At 51.8% G+C, this 24,300-nt stretch overlaps 10 protein-coding genes across 10 annotated transcripts; 5 read left to right on the top strand and 5 right to left on the bottom strand.

The window, feature by feature from the left end:
* The first annotated feature begins 939 nt into the window (after window positions 1-939).
* BJY04DRAFT_20791 (uncharacterized protein) lies at window positions 940-2,418 on the top strand. Its single transcript, XM_073713917.1, has 6 exons — window positions 940-1,186; window positions 1,253-1,490; window positions 1,546-1,664; window positions 1,730-1,795; window positions 1,859-2,039; window positions 2,103-2,418. Exons 1-6 carry the CDS (start codon window positions 1,012-1,014, stop codon window positions 2,206-2,208), a joined length of 885 nt encoding a protein of 294 aa, XP_073573843.1. The 5' UTR covers window positions 940-1,011; the 3' UTR covers window positions 2,209-2,418.
* A 668-nt stretch (window positions 2,419-3,086) lies between these two features.
* Window positions 3,087-4,302, bottom strand: BJY04DRAFT_215906 (uncharacterized protein; the record flags this gene model as incomplete). The annotated part of the gene is made up of 4 exons (XM_073715594.1): window positions 3,087-3,540; window positions 3,603-3,723; window positions 3,771-3,955; window positions 4,001-4,302. 4 exons carry the CDS (start codon window positions 4,300-4,302, stop codon window positions 3,087-3,089), a joined length of 1,062 nt encoding a protein of 353 aa, XP_073573842.1.
* Window positions 4,303-4,837: 535 nt separating this feature from the next.
* BJY04DRAFT_183811 (alpha/beta hydrolase) lies at window positions 4,838-6,380 on the top strand. Its single transcript, XM_073710516.1, has 3 exons — window positions 4,838-5,174; window positions 5,221-5,448; window positions 5,492-6,380. Exons 1-3 carry the CDS (start codon window positions 4,944-4,946, stop codon window positions 6,137-6,139), a joined length of 1,107 nt encoding a protein of 368 aa, XP_073573841.1. The 5' UTR covers window positions 4,838-4,943; the 3' UTR covers window positions 6,140-6,380.
* Window positions 6,381-6,532: 152 nt separating this feature from the next.
* BJY04DRAFT_215904 (glycoside hydrolase family 16 protein) lies at window positions 6,533-7,657 on the top strand (the record flags this gene model as incomplete). The annotated part of the gene is made up of 1 exon (XM_073715593.1): window positions 6,533-7,657. One exon carries the CDS (start codon window positions 6,533-6,535, stop codon window positions 7,655-7,657), a length of 1,125 nt encoding a protein of 374 aa, XP_073573840.1.
* A 256-nt stretch (window positions 7,658-7,913) lies between these two features.
* BJY04DRAFT_215903 (uncharacterized protein) lies at window positions 7,914-9,555 on the bottom strand (the record flags this gene model as incomplete). The annotated part of the gene is made up of 3 exons (XM_073715592.1): window positions 7,914-8,015; window positions 8,077-8,807; window positions 8,865-9,555. The coding sequence occupies 3 exons, from the start codon at window positions 9,553-9,555 to the stop codon at window positions 7,914-7,916; spliced, it is 1,524 nt and encodes a 507-aa protein (XP_073573839.1).
* A 168-nt stretch (window positions 9,556-9,723) lies between these two features.
* BJY04DRAFT_215902 (pyridoxal phosphate-dependent decarboxylase family protein) lies at window positions 9,724-13,183 on the bottom strand (the record flags this gene model as incomplete). The annotated part of the gene is made up of 8 exons (XM_073715591.1): window positions 9,724-10,369; window positions 10,415-10,707; window positions 10,755-11,309; window positions 11,357-11,465; window positions 11,511-12,072; window positions 12,122-12,469; window positions 12,537-12,951; window positions 13,034-13,183. The coding sequence occupies 8 exons, from the start codon at window positions 13,181-13,183 to the stop codon at window positions 9,724-9,726; spliced, it is 3,078 nt and encodes a 1,025-aa protein (XP_073573838.1).
* A 1,725-nt stretch (window positions 13,184-14,908) lies between these two features.
* BJY04DRAFT_183807 (uncharacterized protein) lies at window positions 14,909-15,497 on the top strand. Its single transcript, XM_073710515.1, has 2 exons — window positions 14,909-15,114; window positions 15,174-15,497. The coding sequence occupies exons 1-2, from the start codon at window positions 15,004-15,006 to the stop codon at window positions 15,321-15,323; spliced, it is 261 nt and encodes an 86-aa protein (XP_073573837.1). The 5' UTR covers window positions 14,909-15,003; the 3' UTR covers window positions 15,324-15,497.
* Window positions 15,498-16,010: 513 nt separating this feature from the next.
* On the bottom strand, window positions 16,011-20,013 carry BJY04DRAFT_215900 (uncharacterized protein; the record flags this gene model as incomplete). The annotated part of the gene is made up of 12 exons (XM_073715590.1): window positions 16,011-16,840; window positions 16,887-18,395; window positions 18,438-18,623; window positions 18,667-18,747; window positions 18,796-18,864; window positions 18,910-19,109; window positions 19,161-19,212; window positions 19,257-19,390; window positions 19,439-19,516; window positions 19,562-19,700; window positions 19,763-19,911; window positions 19,973-20,013. The coding sequence occupies 12 exons, from the start codon at window positions 20,011-20,013 to the stop codon at window positions 16,011-16,013; spliced, it is 3,468 nt and encodes a 1,155-aa protein (XP_073573836.1).
* Window positions 20,014-20,617: 604 nt separating this feature from the next.
* On the bottom strand, window positions 20,618-21,735 carry BJY04DRAFT_183804 (uncharacterized protein). Its single transcript, XM_073710514.1, has one exon. The coding sequence runs from the start codon at window positions 21,369-21,371 to the stop codon at window positions 20,766-20,768; it is 606 nt and encodes a 201-aa protein (XP_073573835.1). The 5' UTR covers window positions 21,372-21,735; the 3' UTR covers window positions 20,618-20,765.
* Window positions 21,736-23,187: 1,452 nt separating this feature from the next.
* On the top strand, window positions 23,188-24,276 carry BJY04DRAFT_226281 (TMEM53 family protein). The gene has a single exon (XM_073718386.1). The coding sequence runs from the start codon at window positions 23,197-23,199 to the stop codon at window positions 24,172-24,174; it is 978 nt and encodes a 325-aa protein (XP_073573834.1). The 5' UTR covers window positions 23,188-23,196; the 3' UTR covers window positions 24,175-24,276.
* The last annotated feature ends 24 nt before the right edge of the window (window positions 24,277-24,300 follow it).

Raw genomic sequence — 24,300 nt, 5'->3', positions numbered from 1 at the left:
CGTATTAGCGAACTTGGTTTGACCCAAGTCAATCCGTACTGCCAGCCCTAGCTTATGATATCTCACCAGGCTAATTCGGGGCCGATGGTACTGTAACTTCCTGGGGCCATGCATGCAGATGGGGCAGTGCAGCCAACAGCCAGCAGGATAGGTAAACGAATCTTTCGTCTCATTCAGTTGCTCAGCGTTGATTAGCTAGGGCTCTACTACAGCCGAGTCTGATACTCGAGATAGGAGAAGAATAAGCTCTCTGGCCTGACCAGATGTATGGACGTAGCAAGGACCTTGGTCGTTCCCCAGATGTTTTCCGTCAGCCTCACCCTAGCTTGAGGCTCGAGGCTTGCTCAGCCCAGTGATCCTCCGGTCCTTCAGAGAAATGAGACCGGCAAGCGAGCCTGATGGGGTCTAGTCCCAGGCTAGCGAGGTTAGCTCAGGGCTTGGATCCAGCCGCCAATGCAACCTCGAGACAGAGGGTGTCTTTGCCTCGTGTAGCATTCTGCTCTGCCAATCGATGTTTTTGATCGGAGAGTTGGATAATGATTGCATTTCTATGAGTCCATAGCTCCACGCATCCAACAGCTGCAAGTCTGAAATCAGGCCACAGGCACAGGGCAGGCAGAGCCCACCCTGCCCTACCGGTATGATGTATCAGCACTAGCGGAGCCGGAGCTCCAGGAGCACCATACCATTAATAGCCCAAGTCTTGTTGAAAGAGAGCGCCATGGCGGCTCGAAGCGACGGGTTTCCTGAAGAAAGCTGCCATTTCCTGAGCTTGCAACAACAAGCAACTTGAAGACAACCTCAGCTGGGTGGATCCTGGGGCTGAGAATTAGATTAAGTGATTTGTGATCCTCTTCACAGTTAGCCTGCAGCCGATCTCTCGGGGGCCAAAAGGAAAACAACATGCCCGGCCATCAAGGCGCAGCCGGCCACGGCGCGTATAAAACCATGCAGATCCCTCGAGAGTTTTCTGCCTGACTATCACAATCCACTCCATCTCCAACCACCATCATGTTCTCTACAATGACATCAAAAGCGCTCCTCGCGCTCACCAGCCTCACGGGCGCCCTCGCCCTGCTCGACAAACCCATCGCCAACCCGGCCGTCCCCTTCGACCACATGGACGACATCCTCTTCCAGCACCTCCCCTCCACACCCTCCCACTACGACCAGTGGGAGTGGGGTTGTACGTCTCCATCTTCCATTCCCTATACCATGCTCAATAGTTAATCTACAATGCTAACAACAACAGGGCTCCCCGCCCGCTGCAAGGCCGTCGCCGAAGACCGCGGGCTCAACCCCTACGACCTGAACGTGTACAACGTGCACTACGACGACTGCGACACGGCCTGGGTCTTCTGCCGCCACCACGACGCCCAGGTCTCGCTCGACCAGATGATCGATAACTTCGGCCGCATGCCCGTGCGTCTGAGGAACATGGTGCGCGTGCAGATTGGCGTGCCGGGTGATGGGCTGATGGCTTATACTTAGTGAGTTTTTTCCACCTGGAGTAGGTAGTGTAGTGTTGCTGACAGGATTGAACAGCTCTGACCTCGGTGATGTCGTGTATACCGGCGACATTGGTCCCTACGTGCGATTCTGGATCCACGAGGCTGGCCATGTCATTGATCGCCGCGAGGTGTTTGAGCAGGGTGATTATTCTTGTATGTTTATCCAGTCACCCATTCCTCTTATCTTATAAGAGAGAGAGAGAACTAACAACCACCAGCAACCGACGCCTGGCTCAACGAATACAACAAAGACGCCTTCGTCTGCGACGCCTACGCGCAAACCAGTACGCCTTTCCCTTTCCCCTCCCATATAATGAAACAGCAACAGAATCTAACAGACTAACCAGACAACGCCGAAAACTTCGCGCAAGAAGTCATCGTCGCCCTCTTCGACAAGGTCGTCCCCGGCGGCATCGGCTCGCTGGTCCCCAACTGGAACGACATCTTCCACCAGTACGCGACCGTGCAGGCTGTTGCGGGCGACCGGATTATCCCCGGTGGGACGTGCAACCGGTTCTTTGAGGATGAGTATGTTTCCCCCTTTTAGTTTTATGTGGTGGGGTGGAACTATGCTAATGGATCCGTGTCTAGTTATATTGTCTGCATGGGCCCTGCGGCTGGGTGCGAGAGCAGCAAGCGCGATGTTGAGATTGTGGAGGCTTATAGTGAGCCGCCGAAGGTTTGTAAGCTTCAGTAGAGCTTGCGGGTTGGGTTGGTGAGATGTAATTCCGGAGAGGATATCTATAAAAGATTATGAGCATTGGTGGTGTTGAATAGGTTGGCATGGTGTGGTGTGATTCCAAGATCCATTGAGGGTGATGGTTGTTGAGCGAGCGGTAGCATTATGATATAGTTACGTTATGATTGCATTTGCAGATGTAAATATAAATAGAGGTTTCATCCTATCTTGCTCTCTTGTTTTTATAGCTATGTTGTACATTGTAACGTGGCTGAATGAACCAGTGCTACCGGCTCTTTCGCATGCGTGTATGTACAGAGAAGGACGTCGCGAGGGCAATCCGTCTCTAACGTCGAAGTTTGAACAGATGTGCGGTCTTCGCACTGTTCAGGATGGTGCTGTTCTTAGTGATCCCGAGTAGCCATATCACTTCGCGCTACTGTATCGAGCTTGCATGTCGGTCTACTGCTCTTTGCAAGGCTCCGCAAGAATAGCGCCTGGGAAACGGTTGCTTGTAATGATGCCGAGCCCGTACTCAACCCTAGGCGCAGACCTGGTCGGTCGTCTGCGGCGTATTTTCTTGATTCCCTTCCAGTTTTTGGGACCTAGACTAGACGTAGCGAGCAGGAGGAGGTTTGCGCTGCGAGTTTCGTCTTTCGGCTGCAGATGTACCCCGAGAGGAGGTCCGGTTGCTCTCAGCTACTGTAACCGGACGAGAATTATCGACGCACTGGGTTCTGAAGCTGGGGTTGGTGGTGGTGCCGCTGAAATCAAGTACCGTTTCCCTTCCAACACTCGCTCCATTCGGGAATGAGCAGACTCTGGAGTGATGGTGGGTCTCTAGGTGCGGTGATCTGAGATTGAGATTGAACCTACTCAATCTGAAACAATCCACCTCACCTCCTTCCTCTCCCCCGTTCATCACCATCACGATCATCCCCATCATCAGCATCATCAGCAGTAACACTCCTAGCCGTAATCAGATCCTCCTCGCTGGTCTCAAACCTCGAATTCGCCCTCGATCGCCCCCTCTTATCAGAAACCACAGTATCCATCGCGACGTTCGTCGTGAGCAGCACCGAATCCTGGAACTGGTTTGGTGTAAACCTCGGCCTCACCCTCGACGACGACCCGGAAACATGGCTCGGCTCGTCCTTTTCCTTAGTCGGGTCTTTGCGTAGTGTGAATAATGTCGGGACGTTGGCCACGAAAGCCGCGAAGAATTCTTCCACGGAACCCCACGTGTTGCGGTTTACTTGGGCTGTGCTGGAGCTGTAGTAAGGGAGGCGGACGATGGCGATGGCGATTAGAAGGAGGCCGACGGAGAAGAGGCCGACGTATTGGAGGCGTCTGTCATTATGGTTGTTAGTGATGGTGATGGTTTGGGCTGTGGACTGGGACTGGGGGCGCACTTCATCCAGGATTTCCGGACTCGGAGGAGCCAGGGCATTGGGAGGAGGATGAGGAGGGCGTCGGTGGTGATGTTCAGGGCGACGAGGGTTACGAGCTGGGTGTTTGCTCTCACACACTCTCCTGTAAGCTGTTAGTTTCCGAGCGTTGATGTTTATAGATGCTCGGACCTGGGTCTGGTACGACCTGCCAGTATAACCGCGCAGGGCGACATTCGCCAAAGGTGGTTCCCTGAACGGCCGCAAGACTGCCGATGAGGATGACCCAGTAGATCTTGACGATCATTTCAGGTCGAGGAAGGCCAGTCAGGATGCGCTCGCAGAGCAGTAAAACGACACCTTTTTGAATCCATAAACTGCAACTATTAGCATTTCATGGCTCTGTATCGGTGAAAACATACTACGTATTGTATATCGCCCGATTAGCGAGAGTTAACTTGCTCCCCACAGTCCTCTGATAGATCTCCTGGTCCGACATCTCCACAGCCGGCCGAGCGGTATTGTTGTTCCCCCAGAGCAGCACAACCGTCGTCAACCCAGACCGAGCGAGGATAAACACAATGCAGATGAAGGTCAGGTAGTCGCTGAGAATAAAGTCCTGGTTACGGTATTTGCGCATGAACAAGCGAAAGGCCATCAGCAGGATGGAAAGCCCGCCGAAGACGCCGACAAGGGCGAGGGTCGTTGTTAGATCTTCTGTCATCGTTCAACACCGCTGGAGGTTCAGCAGGGAGCATGCTGGCGTTGGAGCGGCTGGAGTGATGGCGGGCGATGGCTTCAAGGCTGAATATGAAGGGCAGAATAGGGATCGGCGAGCAAAACAGCCGGTTTCATGATGGTTGAACTCTGATTGATTTTTCTCGGAGAAGTTGCTGATTGTTGATCGTGGTGGGGATCCCTGCCGTCTCTTCTCTTCATCTCTTCATCCATCAACAACTCCCCTCATCACTTTCATCACAACAATGCAAGAGCATCACTCATCCGAGATCTCGTCCCCGGTTCAATCATGTCAGCCTCAGTTATGAGTGTGGGCAGTGGGCACAGGGCAGCTTGGTAAATATCCTGTTTCGCCGTTGGAGAGCCTCCCACAAGGCAATGATGTGCAGCGCTAATGTCGGGGTGGAGCAGACTATGGCCATATAAAACCACCACAATGGATCTCGAAATCCACCAGACTCAGCGTCGGAGATTTCCCCGAGACAGCACCCCTGCTTACTCGTGGGTTCCATCTGCACCTGAGACAGGGATATTTATCCATCCGCGCATCTCCGACTCCGGTCGGTCTTTGAATTTCGTTCCAAATTCTCCTCGGCCTGTTCTTTCCTCGGTCATTCGCTAGTCAACATGTTGCATCGGCTAGCCGTGGCTGCATGCGCGCTGTCTGCCTTTGTGCAGGGCGCTGCCGCTGAAGCTCTGCATACCCGCGAGTACTTCTATATTGGTGGAGAGTATGTCAACACCACCGCTGGCTGGCTGTTCCATAACCAGATGTATGTCGAGAAGCTCGCGCCATCTGCTGGAGCTACGCAGCCGTATCCGGTTGTTTTCCTGCACGGTGGAGCTCAAACTGGTACAGTAAGTAGTCTCGCGCGTCTCAATAGAAGCCAACTCACACCGATAGAACTTCCTGAACAAGCCGGACGGCGGCCGAGGATGGGCGTCCTGGTTCCTTGAGCAGGGTTATGAGGTGTATATTGCCGACCGCACCATGACAGCGCGCTCGCCTCTCAACCCTCAAGACAACTACACCCAGACTGTCTTCTCAGCAGAGTTCATCGCGCAGCGCTTCACCAACGTGCAGGATTACCCGCTGTGGCCGCAAGCCAAGCTGCACACCCAGTGGCCTGGGGTAAGTTCACCGTCTCTGCGAAGTACTCCACTAACAACTCCAGACCGGCGAGCGCGGCGACGAGATCTTCGACGCCTACTACGCCAGCAATGTGCAATCCATCTCCGACAGCCTGGCCCAAGAGGTCACCATGAAATCCGCCGGCGAGGCCCTTCTCGACAAGATCGGCCCCGTCGTGCTCATCACCCACTCCCAAGGCGGCCTCTACGGCTGGTCCTGGGCCGACAGCCGCCCCGAGCTTATCAAAGCTCTGATCCAGATCGAGCCCAAGGGCCCGCCTTTCCGCGAGGTGATCTTCTCAACCACTCTCAGCCGTCTGTGGGGTTTGACCTCAGTCCCACTCACCTATGAGCCCGCGCCGACAAACCTCAGCGCACCGCTCACGATGAAGACCGTTCCAGCAGAAGCGGACGACCTGCTCGAGTGCATTATCCAGGAGGAGCCAGCGCGCCAGCTCCCTAACCTCGCAAAGGTGCCGATCCTCATTGACACCGGCGAGGCGTCGTACCACGCGCAGTACGACTACTGCTTTATCAAATTCCTGAAGCAGGCGGGCGTTGAGGCGGAACATTTAGATCTAGGCAAGGTCGGGATTCACGGGAACGCGCATCTGCAGTTTCTTGAAAAGAACAGCGATGAGATTGCGACGAAGTTGCATGAGTGGATTGCGAATGTGACTGTCTCTGCCTAGACCAGACTTGGTCTGACTAGACTCGAGTCTGACGCGTTGTACATAAACTAGATCTGTCAGCCGAGGTGATAGTCTGGTGTGGCTGCATATCCAACTCATAGAGCACATATGGCACCCAATGATTCCGGCGTGATGATTTATACTTCGATGTGTCGTAGATGATCAGCGCGTCTAGATCGGATCGGCAGACCTCGATCATGAAGGTCATAGCTAGATCCTGCTTGTAAACATTGAAACAAAGAAATCGCTGTAAGAACTGTGTGCGACAAAAGCAAACATGATGGCCTTTTCCGATCTTTGTGACTGTTCCCCCTGGCTTGGGTCTTAAATAGTCTGCTTTTCCCTGGAAACCCTTCAAACCCTTTGATTCTTGATTAGATTACTGTCTTCACAATGAAGCGATTCCTTCCCATCTCCACTGTCTTCCTTTATACAACTGTGAATGCCATCGCACATGGCCATCCACACATCCGATCCCCAGACTCCAGTCTAGATCGCCCAACAACAATCCCCGACCTCATCCACTCTATCCTCCCAGACCTCAATTTCGACAATGACATCCCCGAATCAGAATCCCACCCACCTGCAACTTCCAATCCTGATACAGCTCCAACCCCCGAAACAATAATCCTCCCCCCGGGCTTAGGCTACACCCTGACCTGGCACGACGAATTCACCCCCCGCAAACAATCCCTCTACTCCACCAACAATGAAGAAGATACCTCCCAAGCATACCTCTCCCAAAAATGGACCATCCTAACAGGAACATCCTACCCGACCGGCGCACCCAACTGGGGAAACAACGAACTCCAATCCTACACCACCTCCCCCGCCAACATCCTTATAACCTCATCAAAGACCCTCCTCATAACCCCGCGCCACAATCCGCAATCAAACACCTGGACCTCAGCCCGCCTCGAAACAACAAGCACTTCCTTCTCCGCATCAGTAGGCGGGAAACTCTACATCGAATCCCGCCTGCGCACAGGCTGCGCCCCGGCCAATAACCAAAAAGGAATCTGGCCTGCGTTTTGGGCATTGGGTGCTGAGTTCCGCAACGATCCGACTTTCTGGCCGATGAGCAGCGAGTGGGACTTTATGGAGGTTGTTAATGGCGAGCCGGTTGTTTATCATAATTTGCATTGTGGGGGGGTTGAACATAAGGATGCTGGTGGGGGGCCGTGTAATGAGTTTACGGGGGTTGTGAGTCCCGGGACGGACTGGGGGTGTGGGTGGCATGTTGTGGGGTTTGAGGTTGATCGGTCTGGGTCTGGATCTGGGGAAGACTGGGAGGAGGAGGTGTTGAGGTGGTTTGTTGATGGGGAGGAGACGTGGAGGGTTTCAGGGGGGCAGATTGGGGATGAGGAGATCTGGGAGAGTATTGCGCACCAGGGACACTTTTTGTTGTTGAATGTTGCGGTTGGAGGCAATTGGCCGGGGTATCCGGATGAGAATACTGTTGATGGGGAGGAGGTCGGGTTGGAGGTTGACTATGTGCGGGTTTGGAATGCGGATTGATTGTGGTTTTGGATCATAGAGCTATCTGAGAGATCTGGGTAGGGGCATATACATGCGAACTGTCCGCAGATAAAATGGTAACTTGTGCACCCCTTGGGAATACTCAGTCAAGGCAGGCGTATGGATATCGAATCGTATTTCTGTTCCCTGGTAACTCAAACAACTGGCCCGTACAAACTATGCATTTTTATCGGCATGCCAGATATAGAAGAGCACTTGTAAGTCCGTATGGATTGTGGGCTCTTTCTTCCGTCAACTAACCATCCCACAGGTGGAAGCCATGCTTCTGCTTCCATCCTTCTTCGGAACAATGGTCGCGGTAAGCCATTGGGCGCATGCACTCAAGATATCCTTCATTCTGTAAGGAATACCGGTTAAGCACCGATGACATAGTATAAGCAGTAATACTCATAACTTACCTGAATAACGGTATCCATATTCTCATGTCTTCTTCCTACTTCCTTCCAGATTGCACAAACATCCTTTTCAGGGTGAAACTCAGCCGATCCTGCCCATATTGCACGTCCGCGTTTGGATTCTCCCGCTATCCTTTCATACATGAACCAGTGGCCCGCTGCTCGAATCTTGCCGTGTCTGCGACCGTATGCCCAGTAACTTAGTTGAGGCGCCAAGACCATCAGTTTAAGCTTTGGCATATTCTGAGCGGCCTTTCCAGCTGCTCGGTAAAGTTGGTTGGCCATGGTATGCACTGGCCTAGTTCGCCAGCAGTCTTTGTAGCGATCTTGTAAGGCAGGCATATACTCTGTGTTGCCCGAGTCGTCCGAGTCATATGTATCTGGACGAGGGCTGGTAGGAGGCCACATGGGATCTCGATCGAAGAACCACTCCCCGGATGGGCTAGCGAGGGTGTAAGTGACATTGAGGGAAGTAAGGAGAGGCCAGATTTGGGGGCGCTGCCCGGTAGTGGACTCTTGTGACGGCCAGAATAACTCGGGACCAATCATGATTTCGTATAAGGTCAAAGAGATCAGCTGAAGGGAGAGATTGTGCAGTGATAAGCAAAGAGGATCATTTCCAGGCGTGGAACGGATCAGTAGGGGGAAGCATGGGTCCAAAGGGGCATCGCCCACATAGGTGAGGTACAGTTCTTTGAGTGTTGCTGGCCATTGGGATAGGCTGCAAGCAAAGTCTAGGTTGTACACCACGTCAGTTTTTGACTATATAGCCCCAGGTCAAGTGGTGATACCGTTCCTCAATCCGTTGCGGAGACTGTGGTCCATTCTTTCATTGTCCCAGAGGTAGATATTGGCAAACAGCAGCTTGGGGAGTCTCGGTGATAACTTAGAAACCACAGCCGGCGCAATGTACCGCTCTCCGGTACCATTATCTTCACCTCCTTGTATGACGAGGCGTTCAATAGCAGGAACGGCGGGAATATCGTGTAGTGGTCCCAATATATCCAAATACGATTGCTCAAGCTGCCAGTAATGCCGGTCGCCAAGATGAAAAGGTCTCTGTTTTTCCTCCGGGGCATCGCGGTAGTCGGTTAGTGAATGAGCACCAACTATCAAGCAGATTCTAGTTGCATAATGATCTGGCCAGCCGCTCAAAATGCGCAAGAGCGACACAATAGTGTCCGTGAAGACCTGGTTATCTCGATGAAGATCCTCGGGGGACTCTTTTTCCATCAAAGCAGCATAGGGAGCTTGGGGTAGATTGACGGTCAAACAGAGAATTTCAATGTTGTGCTGTCGCTCTGGAGTGACAATGCGAGCAAAATCTGAGAATTGGTCTTGGTTGATGAATAACATTCTGAAGCTGTGTTTTTCGACGATTGCCTGCCATTGTTTACTCACACTCGCATACGGAGCGAGCCGGTACCCAAGGAAGGATACGATGTGCATGATGATTTCAGGTGGCAGAGATTTGCTAGTCATGATGAGAGGAGATGAGGGGGTGAGGGAGGAAAGATTGCAATAGGAGTGAGGTGAAGTCAAAGTGGGAGGTGTGTCTGGAAATGAACACAAGCAGCCACAAGGCATGCATAATCCATTGTAAACCTCCTCTCATGAAGTTCATTCATCATCTCTACACTCACCATTTGACTACAGAATTTCATCGGACTTTCCATCCCATGTGTCTCTACACAGATCACCATGAAGTCCACCGTTTAGCTCCTTAACATCCACCTGAACCGTTTCCAAACTCTTAAACAAACCCCGCCACGCCTCACCCTCCTCCTCTGTCCTCGGCTTCGATGAATCCACATTAACACTCTCCGCATCTACAAGCACCTCCCCTCTCAATGTCACCTCACCAGACGCAATCTCAGGCCCAAAACCCTCCACGGAACCCGGCAGCAGGTTCGGTCCACTCTCTTCCGCCCGCTTGAGATCCCGCCAGATCTTCACTTTGAATTTCTGTCCGGGCCGGAAAAAGAAGTCCGTCTTGTTGTTTATGGTTTCGAATGGCTGCATCGGCGCCTCGGGGATACCGGTGAGGCACATGATTGCGCCGCGCGCGAGTTCCGACTCTTCGAGGGGGTGGTCGAGGGACAGCTGGACGCTTGCGGCGCCGAGCTCAATGTTGGGCGATTTGAGAAGGATGTGCGAGATGTGGGCTTGGGAGGGGGATCCGTAGAGGTAGAAGGGTGTATAAGTTTGGGGGTAGTGCGGCTCGCGGTTGCGGGCATTCAGACAGCGGTTCTTGATTATTTGCGTGATGGAGACGGTTATGCTTGAGAGAGTGTTTCTAGAAGAGGTCAGCTGCCGGTCAATTACGCAGAGATTGACTCACTCGTCTCCATTGACCAAGTTGCCTTGAAATGTCGCCTCGCCATGGTTGTTAACTTGGTTTAAGAGCGCCTCAAGACAGGTCTCTTTGGATGTGTTCAGATACACCACCCTCCCTCTGGCTTTGGCCCTGATGTATGCCTCGAAGCCGGCTTGGTTGAAGGTGCCCTTGAGGATCAGCTGCCGCCGGAAGCGGGCCTCCTGAAAGCGTGGCCGGTATATGAAGAAGATCTCGTTTGTTCCTTGAACATAGAAACGATGGATATCGGGTTTGATAGCGTTGCGGTCACGACACACCTGTGCTGTCAGCATCAACGGTCTTCTACGAGGGATAGGATGTTTACTTGAACAGCCTCCTCGACCACCTTCCGAAACCTCCCAACCAACCGCTCAATCAACTCATGCTCCGTCAAGAACGGACTCATAACGACATTCCGCAACACCATCAATCCCTGCTTGGACCGCGCAATCCCTAACCGATCCATAAACACTTCTGCACAGTTTCCATACTCCTCATGACCGAACTCGGTCGATGTGAGGAAGAATTCTTTTTTCGAAGGATCCTCATTGATGGAGCTAACCGACAACTCCTTGACAACCCTTAACATCAAAAAGTTTGCTTCCTCAATGTCGTCGTTGAGCCTCCCGTCTTCGTACCGCCAGTTCAAGGCAAACGCATTGATGTTGAGGTCCGAACCAAGCGCGCGCAACAGCGTCATTGTGTGCGTTTTGGGATCGTTGGCGACAATCTCATGATTAGATTTGGACAGAATCTGTTCACGGATGAAGCGTTTTTCGGCTTCAACGTCGCCGCCGTTGACCTCGGAGGGCAGCCGATTCAAGGCGACACAGGTGAAGCTATCGTCTTTTGTTGTCATTGCAGCCCAGTGCGCGGCGAGCTAGACATACGTCAGATGTCGACTACCAATTGTTTAAGGCGGCTTACTCTGGTACAGGTAAAGGTTGCTTCGCTCAAGAGCGCTCCATACCCATTTTGATCCAGCCCAATGCACTCGTTTGCCAGCCATATCGCCATAGCTGCAGCACCCGGTTTGCTGTCTTCGTCAGCACTCATTCGTCAAGCAGGAGCTACTACAAACCTCCCCTCAACGCCATATACACCAATGTTTTCTAATGACCCGCGATCAATCATCGGCGCCGTCCACGTAACAAGCGACCTCATCCTTTCATCCCTGTACGCCAACGCTCCTGCTGGATACGGGATATATCCCGACTTATGCGGATCAATCGTAATCGAGTCCGCATATTTCAGCGCCAAAAGGTCCTCCTGCGTCTGCACCTTGAGCCCCATATCCGGCACAAAACCCTGACCCTGATCGCTGACAACCGGTTCTTCATCTTTTTGTACTCCCTGTTTAAGGTCTCGGGGGAGCATAGCGGCGAAGTACCCGCCCCATGCTGCATCCGCGTGCACAAGGAATGAGAGCCCGCGCGCCTGAAAGCGGCGTCGGATGCGTAGAATTTCACTTAGTCGATCGACAGCGCCTTCTTCTGTTGAACCAATTACGGCAACAACGGCGTACACGGCAATCTGGTTGCGCAGGCAGTGATCGAGATTTGAGACGAGGTCGACGAGGTCAACGCGGGCTTCGGCGTCCACTTGGATCCCAATCATGTTCTCGGAGCCGATTCCAGTGATTGCTATGTCCTGTTAGTAGGAGCTTATATGGCAATATCCCATTGTACTAACCACCCCCTTTCGGCCAGGAGTAATGCCGGGTATTCGTGAGCAGATACCGACAGGGCGTCTTGATATCAAATGCATTCTCGAGCTTTCCCTTCCCGGTCGTCTGAATGTTGTACCTGTCTAACGCGTTCTCGATATACGTCGGCGAGACACCATACTGGTCATTTAGCATCTTCGGCAGGTCGAGAACTGTCTCCGGTAGGAGATTTAACAGCTCCCATGTTGACATATCCGCGAAGTTCTTCTCTTCCCCCGCACATGATCTAACCATGAACCCCTCCCGCGCAAACTGAAGTTGTCCCTCAGTTATCGCGAGATACAGCGACAAGGGATAGAATTTCAAATTTCGTGCTGCTCAACCCACGGCATACACCGTCAGCCCCTTTAACACCCCAGAAGCTTCCAAAAAACAACTCACCAACCCAGATACTCTCCAAATTTGCCACCGTCCCCCCGCTGGTAACATGCGCCCACCCCGTCGGCCCCTGTCCTCCCCGTCCACTCCCCGCCCCCAGCCCGTTCCCCAATCCCATCTTCACCCCATACCCCAAAAGGCCACAAATCTGCTCCCCTACCAGTATCTCAGCAGCCGTCGAAAACGGACTCGCTTCCACAGCCACATTGTTCGGGTTATACAGCATCGTCATGAAATACCCCAGCAGCGACACCATGCTCAGATCCGTGCACATATGGCCCTGGTACCGGGGCGACCAGAAAGGGACGGATTTCTGACCGAGCAGGCGCGCGGTGTTGGCTATGATGGTGCGGAATTTCGTCGTTAGGCGGGTGAATTCGGGGGTGTGTCGGATGGACGGGGGGATGAACTTTTTGTCCTGTAGCAGTGTTAGTTCAATACTTGACTTTCTACGAGGTTCTTGTGGATAGAGAGGGGGATGGCGAAGGGGGATTATTCACCGGCGGCTGCGGATAATATCTTTTTCTGGCATTTTCAAGCTCGTTGAGGATATTGGCAATGTTTGTTTTGAATTCGTCCAGATTCTCGGCTTCGGGGCCGATGAAGTACGAGCTTATTGCTTGGTGGGTGATGTCGCCGTAGGAGGTCATTTTGAATCAGTACCCTACCTAGGTAGGTGGAGGGTCTTGAGCGTAGGGGAGGTAAGGGTGTTCGGATTGCTAGCTGTTTACATTCTGGGGGAATGGCAGGGCTTATGTATGTTCCAGGGGGATTGGTTTGGGATTAGGATTGGGCTGATGGATCATGCATGCGCTATGCAGAGATGTGATACTGGAGCATGGGATTGCAGGGCAGCAGAATGGCATTGGCGAACCTACAGTAAGGTGTTGCAGGAACACTCGCGAACGACAAGAGTAGCAGACCACATGCTAATACTTCGGACACAGGACTATATTCATTCGATGATTCTCTGAGCGCAAAGAACAGAGAGATAACATAGGTAGATCCTCCTCAATTCTACATCTCGAGAAAAAAAAAAAAAAAAGGATGGTGATTCCCCAAGTCAAGCGGGGTAAACAACCCGCCAGCAAACTCGCGAACACGTTCGAGACTCCAGCTGTGGCTAGCTGAACCGGTGAGTTAGCTGCTGGGCCCTTGCCGCCACAACAATCCTTTTGCTTTTTCCTTCCTCCGAGTCGGCCGTCTTCAATGGTGGAAAATTCTCGCGAGAATAGTCCGACTGCTATGCTACAGGAGGGGGAGGGTTTGTTGGTCAATCGGTGGTTTCTCCTGCTTTGCTAGATCCAGGACTGAGCTCTGAACTTTGAAGACAAGAACCACCACTAGCTCTCTTTTAGCTCTGGTCAATCCATTATCTTTTGAAGAATGGAGACTTGCGTTTATTAGGGTTTTTAGTCAAATATCTGCCCCGGATCAACCTACGCTAGGTACCCGCTGGATAGCCACACTAATTAACTACGGAGTATAGGAACGAAGAAGATGAGAAGTACATCTATTATAAGATGTCATTATATAGCCCCAATAGTTGCTGAGATTAGACACGGAGGCAACAGCTACCAGAATATATAAGTATCTGTAGAGTAAGCGACCCTCAACTCCAGAACTCTGTCTCGCTCTGTAACACACATGGAACTCAATGATCGGAGCTTTGATGACTTCCGACTCCTGACCTTCGTATAGTAAAGCACCACGTGTTGAGATTGGATGAAGAGCTTAGCTTACGTGCATTAAGTTCGTTCCTCGGAGTCGGGGTAGCTATAAGCGATTGCTCATGCTAGAGCATATAACTCCGAGTGCGAGTATAGGAAATGGAGGTTGAGCCACGGGATGATTCTCTATGTACGCGCGACAAGGATAACCCTTTCTCCCAGCACTCGAATGTGTCAGTCGCAATCACCTGGTTGAAAACAGGGTGCTCATCTCTTCAAATGAACAGCCTCCGTCTCCCCAAATTCCCTGAAATGCTCAAGGGAGGCATATCCGCATCTAGACCTCAGTGCACATCATTTGCCCCATGTGGAGCCTCAGGTTATTGATCCTGGGGCCCCGGCTGCTTCTCCCAGACTCCCACCTCATCATTGCATCGCACATGACGCGGTCTCTTCAAAGGCATCATCGATGGTCTGTCTCAATAGGACATTCTACCATCGGAAGCGGTTTTCCTGTCCTTGGCCTGTTGGCGAGCGCTCATCCAGACGTAATTCCTGTAATCCGACCCCGGCGATCTCGATCAGCCAATCACAGCACTCCACCCTCGATCCCTTCCATACACCACTGTGAGGCCACTATGACGACCGTTTCGGTTGAGAATGGTATATGAGACTCTATATGAGAGTGTCTTTAAAATTCATTATCAGCAATTCATCAGCTTCAATTTACTCTAACATCACAACCACAACCACAACCCAAACAACTTGTACCCCACCACACCACCACCACAACAATCATTATGCAGAACAACGCAGGACAAGGCATCTCTCACGCCACCGGCGGCTCCAAGGTCCCTCAGCGCGCCCAGGAGAAGGTCCCCCAGGGTCTTGAGGAGTCCCTTCCCAACAAGGTACGCTCCTTGAATCTTTTTATTCCCATCACCAAGACTACAGTATTGACGCCTTCCAGCTCCATGACACCGGCTCCGGCACCGGCCGCCAGACCCACGCCCTAAACGACGGCCAGGACTCGATCGTTCCCAAGGGCATCCAGAAGGCCGTCCCCGAGGGTCTTGAGCGCGCCCTGCCTAACAAGATCCACAACACTGGTGACCACTAGATGGACTTGGATGATTATGAACATGTTTTACTACTATGATGATGTTTGATTTTATTATGAGAAACGCTACGTCTTTGGGAAGCTGATGTATATGTATATGTATATGTATATATTGCTATGCTATGCTGGCTGGTCCTGTATCTTTCATTTATTTTAATTATGATTATTTGATCAGTCTTCCCCATTGTCTTAAGTAGAAGTACGAAGACTTACATCATTATGAGATTGTCAAATCTTTCGTGTTACTGGGGTCGCCCTTGTAATTTCAGGGTGGCGGCCTGACATGGTCTTGCTAACAATCTACCTATTCAGCACCGATTAGTGTAAACAGCACGCGCATATGTGCTGTCAAACTCTTGTGTCTGCTCTTGATTTCCTGATACGGGCTCAGCATTGCTGCCCTAGTTGTCCGCGTACGGCTTTTACTGTGGCTATATATACTCGGGTATAGCCCTGATCTCAATCCGGTATGGTATTAAATTAAATTAGCTACTTAGATGGATAGTTACATAGTTACAGTATACCTAATGGCTAGTGAGACCTTGGTCTCGATGTCAACACGCTAATTACGATCTTGCCCTAGCCCGATGGGTCTTCGATTCCCCTTCGCCCCATAAATCCGTTGTTGTGTATATCTCAGACTATACCCGACATATAGTCACCCACAACAAGTAAACACCACCCATCCTACCGCCAAACCCACTCAACCACATACATAACCACCTCTCCCAAATACCCCGTCAAGAGCAACCCCTGCGCATACTCAACGAGGTCTGCAGTAGGAGACTCAGACTCCAATGCAGCCACGGTCTCTTTCTTGCCCTCGTTGCGATCAATCCCAGCACGGACATGAGCCCGTTTTTCAAGTAGCGCTTTATACATTTCCTTGCCCGGCTTGACGAGAACATATGTTTCTTTACCTGCTGTGCTTTCCGCTAGTCTCGGCGGTGACTTCGATTTGGATCTCGACTTCGCGCGTGGGCTTGGGAGAGCGATGTGAGTTATTGAGTCTTGGGTTTGGGCGGATGACCAGGTGAGTTCTTTTGGTGTGGATGTATGACCACTTGGTGTAGATGCAGAAGTGAGACTGTTCTTCTTCGATGACGTTGTAGGACGAGAAATCGAAAGCCTCCCTCTTGACGCAGGTTGTTCTTGACCCGCTGCTTGGGAAGGAGGGTTGCTTGTGACGACGGCGTACTGGATGTCCGAGTCTAGCGAGAACAGCACGACAGTGTTGACGTTTGTGTTGAGTTTCATGCGAAAGGTTGTGAAATTGCGCGGGTCAAGGTAGAATGTATAGCTTGCTGTTACGGAAATGTTCCGCATACTGAGGCCTGCGATTGAGTCGCTGTGGCTGATTTTGGATAGGGCTTGGTCACGCGCTGAGGTTGGACATTTGGGCTTCACAGCGAGTGACTTGGACTCGCGAATAGTGACGGAGAAGATGCATTGGGGCTTGTGGGACTGGGCGGCTTGTTTGCGGCAGGTGTCGCTGCAGAAACGGGTGATGTTGCAGGCTAAGATGTAAGTTAGCAAGGCTCTCAGCAGTGGTAGGAGACGTACTGTGACAGAGTAAGATGGTGAGTGCACTGCAGTTCTCACATGGCTTCGCCTCTTGAAGACCCCATTCCTTCTTCTCTGATTCTAGGATCTCCCTTCGTCGATTGAGCTCCGCAACCCTCTTCTCCGCGTAGCCGATTCGCTTTCGGGAATGGTGATGATTGGGTGTTCTCTTGGCCATGTGGATGAGCTGCCTATATGCGAGGATTGCCTTGTCCACCGAGTCGAGGTGCTCCCTAGATACGCATAGCGCGCTGAGAGCGTCGAATGTCTCCGGAGCTTCGGGACCCTTGACTGCTAGGAAATCCTCTACAAGACATTCGAACAGGTTAGCTGCGTCGCGGTTGAGACCTGCGTCCATGTATGATCTGCCTAAGCGGTGGATTACACGGAGACAGTCGGCGTCCCTTGACTGTTTGTAGTTGTCAAGGATATCTTTAATGTCCTGGGGGAAATCGAAGTTATCTGAGCTCTGAATATACCGCACAACTGCATCTCTGGTGACAGAACTGCTGAGGCCAAAGACTGTTCGGCAGTGAGGAATGGTCTTGCCGCATATTGCCCGAGACTCCTTCTCGAGACCAAGCTTTTGATATAGCAAGGAAAGTTTGTTCATTGCGTTCAACGTAGTTGCATGCTGGATGCCAAAGACGGTTTCCAGAGCTGGAACTGCTTTCTCCAGCAGGAGAAGAGCGGTTTCAAGATCGCCGAGTAGAACCTTTAGTGAAGCAAGATCCTGCATGCTGCTCAGGGTTTCTGGGGCGTTGTGTCCAAGAGTCTTCAGTCGACCAGCGAAAGACCGCTCGTACAGCGCCGCTGCTTCGGTGGCGTACCCATCCTTTTCGCACAAACTTCCGATGTCGTGAAGAACGGCAAAGTTCTTTGGGTGATCACGTCCCAGCACTCGTTTGTACAGGCCGAGAGACTCTAGGTAGCACGCTTCGGCTTCTGCCGCAAGATCGAGGCTTCGATATCCCAGCCCCATCGAGTGCAGAATTCCAGCCTTCGTTAGTTTCTCGACATCAAGCCCGGGGGTGTCTTCAAGTAGCTTCATGGTGTTGTGAAACTCGACCACTGCGCCTTGAGAGTTCCCTTGCTTCAGTAGTGCCTCGCCTCTCAATCGCATAGCCAGCGCCCGAGACCAGATAGCTGTGTGGGAATGCTCGTTTTTCATCTGCAGGAATAGCTTGGCCACCTCATCGACCTGGAGTATCCTTTGACGTCCGGATACATCATGCACAATGGCCCCACCTGTAATGTGCTGCAAGTGAACGAATATGTTCTGCGTCCCGCGGAGAAGACAGATAAACTCCGTATCTTGAACAGTAGACGAGCTGTTGTTCTGGCTGTCTGCCTCCCGGGCAAGACCTTCTTCTGAGCTTCCGGTGCTATTCCTGGCGGTCGCCCTGCTTTCGTTTCTAGAATATTTCGTAACAAAAGAAAACCGAATAGTGTTTGCACGCTTCATAAGTTTTTTGCCTCGATTTGATGTTGATCGTGATCGTGGTATGCCTAGACCGTCAGCTATGCTATGGTAGTCAGCGGTTCTCATACCTAGAGGGATCTTGCGCCCAAAAAGCTTCTGAAAAAAAGACTGCCTCTTCGAAGATCTCGGCGCGACGTACTCGACCTCTGCATCATCAATGAGTCCACCCTCCGAGTTGTCTACATCGCTGGTCTGGTGGCTTTCATTTTCGCAAAGTTCGGTTTTATTGCGTTCAACAGCGGCACATTCATAGCCTGCTACTTTAGCACAGGTCACTCTTAGCATCTGGAAACATACCACTTGAACAGAAGCTCGCATCCGAGGGGCCCATTTCCGTACCTGCCGGAAGCGCTTGATAAAGACCGTTTGGAGCATGCACTGTATATATTGTCAGCCATGTACAATCCTAATGCCCTAACGGCTTACCTCTCTCCAGGTCATAGAGCCCTGCGAAGCTTATGGCAAGCAGCTCCTCTTCGTCGCTTTGGGAAATCTCTGCTTGGGTCAGCGCATCCCATGAAGTGATATCAGACAGCATACTTCTGAACGTCCAAGAATCCCTTAACTTCCTAGCTTTCTTAGCCAGTGACGTATCTCCACCATAGTCAGTCGTAGGAAGCATAGAGCTCTTTTGGACGAGGCTAGGGCTTCTGCTGTGGTTTGCGCTTGGGCTCGCAATTTCTTTCTGGAAGTCTCGGTAGCCGTTGTCGTCTCTTGGGTCGTTCAGGACGGGTTCGTATCTGATACAGTCTGTTAGATAGGTTCCACCCCCTAAGCATTCGGAAACAAACAGAATGTTACACTTTGAGCCACAATGTGTGCAATCCACGAAGCATGCCGAGTCTGTTACTTAGAAGATATCAGACAACAAGGAATGAAGTTCTCACCTGGCTCCCTTTCGATGATCTCTCCATCTTGGCCTAGAGAGAAGGGTCGTTCGCATTCAGTGCAAAAAAATCGAATCGGTCGAGAGTCGAGCGGGATCAGCCGTTTCTCCATCCGATAACCTTTTGTGATTAAGCTGACATTCTGTCAGCTATTGAGCTTCAGCGAGACGCTAAGGGCGTACCGATCGCGTGTCATCACATAAACGGCAATAGCCGATCCCGCACAGTATCTTGTCAGATAGTGTTGCTTCAACTCGGTCCTACCCGGATTAGTGTCGATCTCAAGATCGGTTGGATTCGCATACGCCGATGAGAATACCGCTTCGCAATCAGGACATTTGACCTCCAGCGCCCCAAGCGTTGTGCCGTCATCATCCCGAAAAGGTGGAAACAGACGCAGTGCTTCTTGAAAGTTCTCGACAGCCGATGATGGTTCTGGAGGCTCTGTGGCAGTGTCAGATCATCGTAAGCTGATCGCCGTCTGTGTAACCGTGAGGCATGCGTACCGTTCGTGACGGACCTGCCAGCCAAGGATAAAAGAACGTCTGACGCGCGAAGTATCCGTGATTTCCCTTCGAGGCGACTCGATCTCGATGTGAGAATGAGGTCCTTTTCGAGATCGCGTTGCGCGTTGAGCTGGAGGTGATTACTTTCTCTGCGATAATGGTAAATCGTTAGCGTAAGCTCGAACTGGACGTGCATGAAGCTGCAGCTACCTATCTCCAGACACCTTTGCGCCGTAATGACAGTACTCCATTCTGAAGTCAAGGGGCACGGCCCATGAGAGAGAGGACGAAACGAAAGACTTGATGAGAAATTAAGGAAAGAAAGAATCCATCTCAACTTGGGCACGGGTGAGGCGTCATTGAAATGAGGAGTCAGGTCGAGTCGAGAGCTGCCAGTGGCTGGCATATGTACTGCATCTCCCCATCCAGCAGCTGCAGCTCTTCAAACGACACATATTCACCTGTTTCAAGGGGACGTTTTCCCCAGCCAATTGTTCTCGATGGATACCCCTCGCATCCCTGCGAGGGGGAGAAGGGCGTTTGTGTTGGCGATATATTGGGGTGTGACGGAAGGGAAGAGGGATAGTTTGTTGTCCGTGGGAATAGTAGTTGGCCTTTTTCTCGCTCCTCTCCCAATCTTTCCCACGACATCTTCCAGAATTCAATTTCCTCCATCGCTCAACACCATTGAAGCAAATTCAATACCAATGCCACCCCTTGCTTTGATGATCCACGCGTCATATCTCAACCCACAGAACACATGCAAACGCGGTAACAAGCGGTGGTGATCGCGCCGCGCACTTGCAGCAGGGATGGACATAGCCGCAAGACACATCACATCAAGACTCCCAATAAGCTCAACGTTGAATTGATCGCTAATGCGACTGCATAACCTTACATATGATCTGCCACCGTCATCGGCCATGCAATGAACCGAGCGCTAGAATACACAAAGAACAACCGACGAAGGACTGGACTAGCAAGGGGCCACAATAACCAATCGCTACAGCGCTTGCTGGTCCTTGATCTTTTTTTCCACCACATCCAATCCAGTAATCCTCTTCATAAATCCATCCAGAGACCCGACCGGCATATGCGATGCAATCCACCCAAGTGTCGAGAATTTTCCTCGCCAGATCCAATACGCCGGCTTGCGTTTGCTGAGGTCCCCAACGACCTGTCTCGCCCAGACCTCAGGATCGCTATGGTTGACTTTGTCCGCTCCAGACATTGTCCTCTCAACATCCTCTTTGGCCACAATATACCGCGAATCTGGCGGTAGTACCGGATCTGGAACGTTGTTGAAAAATGTGGACCGTATCCCGCCGGTCATAAGGTTGATTACCCTGATCCCGAACGGCTCCAGCTCAAGCCTGAACGTCTCCGTAATACCAGCGGCGGCTGCTTTGGACGCATTATACGCGCCTGCGAATGGCATCATGCCTGATGTGATCGAGGAGCCAGAAGTGTTGACGACCATCAGGGCTCCCTGTTCATGCGTGGACTTCATGAGAAGCGGTAGAAACGCTCGGGTGACACTGACGACCGACCAGACGTTCAAATCAAATAGGTCGCGAGCTTTTGTGATATCGAGATCTAGGAGCGGCATGGAATATCCAGCGCCAGCATTGTTGACCAATGCGTCGAGAGAGCCACCGGTCAGCTTTCCAACCTGGGAAACGCACTTGCTGATTGATTCGTCGGAGAGGGTGTCGAGGAGGATTGTTTCGATGTCTGCAGCTTCGGCTCGAGTGAGTTTTGACTGGCTTCGAGCTGTCGCAAAAACCCGCCATCCGGCGTGTGGAATGCGATGGCAAGCTCAGCGCCGAGACTGCCGTCTGAGCATCCGGTAATGAGGACTGTTCTTTGAGAAGGCATGATGTTGTCCTTGTTGCTTCATGGTTAACCTTGATAATAGTCAGGGCCTTATAAGGTATTCTCCCGCGGAGCAATTCATCTTTCCGAAGACTGCTATCCTGTGGTATGCGCAAAGGTTCTAGGGTTATTTACTCTCCTTGTGTGGGGAATTCACCCCGATCGGCACAACTTTGAGCGAGTCGGCACGATTTCTACCCGCACCCCGGTCCTTGAGTAAGAACCGGCGGGTCTGGCAATGTTCTCACGCTGGTGTACGCCCTAAAAGACTGAAGCCTTTGCTACTCGAGCCAATAAACGTCAGCTAACTCCAATGGCTGAGGTGAGCCATACTACCATGCCTCTCCATGGAATTTTGTGAAGGCTTTCATAATACACCACAGCTGTCGGCCAGCGCTGACGCAGCACCTTGGTTCCCGCCGAGATACGTAAACTCATGCACTCCTCATTGTGTGCTGTATATCAGAGAAGGGCACGGACTGGCATCGGTGCACGTACTTTCTCGGGAACTCTTTGGATGAGATAAATGAGGATACGACTCAGGACCGGCGTTTCAGCATGAGCCCTGGATATTATATACAGCGTAGGCGGTCCCATTTGCCGTTGTGTTTCGAAGACTCAATGCTCATTTGTTGACAGTTTCAGCCAACCATGCAGTCGGACCTGTTGGAGGGGAGGCTTCGAGGCAACATAGTATCGAAGCCAGTACAGAGCGCTTTAAAATTGGATGTGAGGCTCTTGCCCATACAGGTTTCGAGAGCTCGAGTAGACCGGTAGGTCTGGACAGAGAGGCGTCACGAGCAAAGAGACCGGGCAAGCATAGGGACTGGACAATGACGATCCCGCCGTCGGCTTGCATAAGATGTCAGGAATTGCCCGTTTACTCTTTCTTTCGACGCATCTTTCTGGTAATCGTCGCCAACCCTCAATATGAGCAGCTTCCTCGGCTTCTTCCACCGCCAACTCACCTTCACTCCACGTAAGTGCCGGTCTGGGATGAAGCAGCGAAGTAGCTCGCAGACTGAGGACTTAGCCGCCTAGTCCTCGCCGTGTGCACGGTTTCGAAGGATGAAGCTGCCGCTGACGAAATCCTGCGTCAAAGTCCGACCTGCACGGTGATTGTTTAGTCGCTGGATATGGAAGACTGGGAGGAGACCGTTGCTCTCCTGAAGAGGGAAGTTCCTACATTGAAGCTGGAAGGGTCTCTTCTCAGAACCTAGACTGTATGGGCCGCCTAACGTCTTGAGATAGTGGTAATCTTTAACTATCCTCGCCCTCTCGTATAGGTACTTATACTTACCTGTCAACCTGCCTGGCCGGTGTCGGGCCAATGCACTGTCCGCGGATACGAAGTACTTTCCTCCATCTTCTACAAAGCCACAAAGCTTGGAACAGGACTGATAGGTGCGGATCTCGGTCGAATATCTGTCCACAGCCAAGGTAGCGCGGAAATGGAGTAACAACTAACCGTTCTATAGCTGCTCTAGATGATGTATATAATCCCCCCATAACCCCAACAACCTCGCCAAACATACCTATGCACCAGTACCCCTCAAAATATGCCTCATCCATTATTTCTATCCCCATTCCCAGGCTTCAGCCCCCTATCAAACCGAATCTTCTACCGCAATGGCGACGCCAATCCCGCTCCTTCTACTGAACACCCAGCCACAACAATCCCAACAACAATCCTCCTCTTCGCCTGGGGCGACGCCCTCCCAAAACACATCACCAAATACATCACCGGCTACCAGTCCCTCTTTCCTTCATCCCGGATAATCGTCATCCTCTCAAAGACTCTCCACGCCTCGACCCAGTCCCCGGAGGCTAGAGTCCGCGCCATGACGCCTATTATTGATCTTCTATTCCCAATACCAAGCACATCTCTATCTGCATCTGGATCTGGATCTGGATCGGTATCCACTCCAGAACAAAACACCATCCAGAAGAAATCCAAAGACGGACCCAAAGAACGCATCCTCCTCCACGCAATGTCCAACACAGGCGCCATCTACGCAGCCTCAACCCTCCTCGCCTATCAGGCCCGCCACGGCGCAACAAACCCGCTCCCGCACAGACTCTTCGTCTGTGACTCCCTGCCCGGCGGCGTAAACTTCCGCTCTCAGGTAACCTGCTGGGCGCGCGCAATGGCGCTCGGAACATCCTCATCACTCCCACTTCCACTCCCCTTATTATTTCTGCAGAGCATCTGGTATATCTTCCTCTGCATGGTGTTCATCTACGAGAAACTACGAGGGTTCGAGGCAGCGGGGATGTTCGCGACGGGGGTTATGAGTGACCCCGCATTAGCGTCGAAAGACGCGCGGAGGGTTTATATTTATTCAAGAGAGGATGAGATTGTGCGCTGGGAGGATGTGGAGGGGTTTGCGGCGGGGGCGCGCAGGGTGGGGTATGAGGTTCAGATGGAGGTTTTTTCGGGATCGATGCATGTGGGCCATATGAGGGTTGATCCGGAGAGGTATTGGGGGGTTATTTTGAGGGCTTGGAGGGCAAGTAGTGGGATCGTCGGTGGCTAGGTACTAGCTACGTGAGGGATCCTGTTAAATACTAGTTTGTTACAACATGGATCTTGTTTATCATTAGTACCTCCTAGAGAATGTTACGCTGGATTTACTATACTGAGGGAACATAGGGTATGGGTA

The sequence above is a fragment of the Aspergillus karnatakaensis genome, assembly GCF_047715665.1.
Source record: "Aspergillus karnatakaensis strain CBS 102800 unplaced genomic scaffold BJY04scaffold_12, whole genome shotgun sequence".
Lineage (NCBI taxonomy): Eukaryota > Fungi > Ascomycota > Eurotiomycetes > Eurotiales > Aspergillaceae > Aspergillus > Aspergillus karnatakaensis.
The sequence above is the reverse complement of the archived record's forward strand: the minus strand, read 5'-3'. Positions and strand labels throughout refer to the sequence as shown.

What these genes read in the sequence shown, in the direction of transcription:
- BJY04DRAFT_226281 (XM_073718386.1), top strand. Translation starts at nt 23,197, where the DNA reads ATGCCTCATCCATTATTTCTATCCCCATTCCCAGGCTTCAGCCCCCTA.
- BJY04DRAFT_183807 (XM_073710515.1), top strand. Translation starts at nt 15,004, where the DNA reads ATGCAGAACAACGCAGGACAAGGCATCTCTCACGCCACCGGCGGCTCC. An exon ending in AGGAGTCCCTTCCCAACAAG is followed by an intron (nt 15,115 to 15,173) that starts GTACGCTCCTTG and finishes GACGCCTTCCAG; the next exon opens with CTCCATGACACCGGCTCCGG.
- BJY04DRAFT_183804 (XM_073710514.1), bottom strand. Translation starts at nt 21,371, where the DNA reads ATGCCGCTCCTAGATCTCGATATCACAAAAGCTCGCGACCTATTTGAT.
- BJY04DRAFT_183811 (XM_073710516.1), top strand. Translation starts at nt 4,944, where the DNA reads ATGTTGCATCGGCTAGCCGTGGCTGCATGCGCGCTGTCTGCCTTTGTG. An exon ending in GTGGAGCTCAAACTGGTACA is followed by an intron (nt 5,175 to 5,220) that starts GTAAGTAGTCTC and finishes TCACACCGATAG; the next exon opens with AACTTCCTGAACAAGCCGGA. An exon ending in TGCACACCCAGTGGCCTGGG is followed by an intron (nt 5,449 to 5,491) that starts GTAAGTTCACCG and finishes TAACAACTCCAG; the next exon opens with ACCGGCGAGCGCGGCGACGA.
- BJY04DRAFT_20791 (XM_073713917.1), top strand. Translation starts at nt 1,012, where the DNA reads ATGTTCTCTACAATGACATCAAAAGCGCTCCTCGCGCTCACCAGCCTC. An exon ending in TGAGCAGGGTGATTATTCTT is followed by an intron (nt 1,665 to 1,729) that starts GTATGTTTATCC and finishes AACAACCACCAG; the next exon opens with CAACCGACGCCTGGCTCAAC. An exon ending in CGACGCCTACGCGCAAACCA is followed by an intron (nt 1,796 to 1,858) that starts GTACGCCTTTCC and finishes CAGACTAACCAG; the next exon opens with ACAACGCCGAAAACTTCGCG.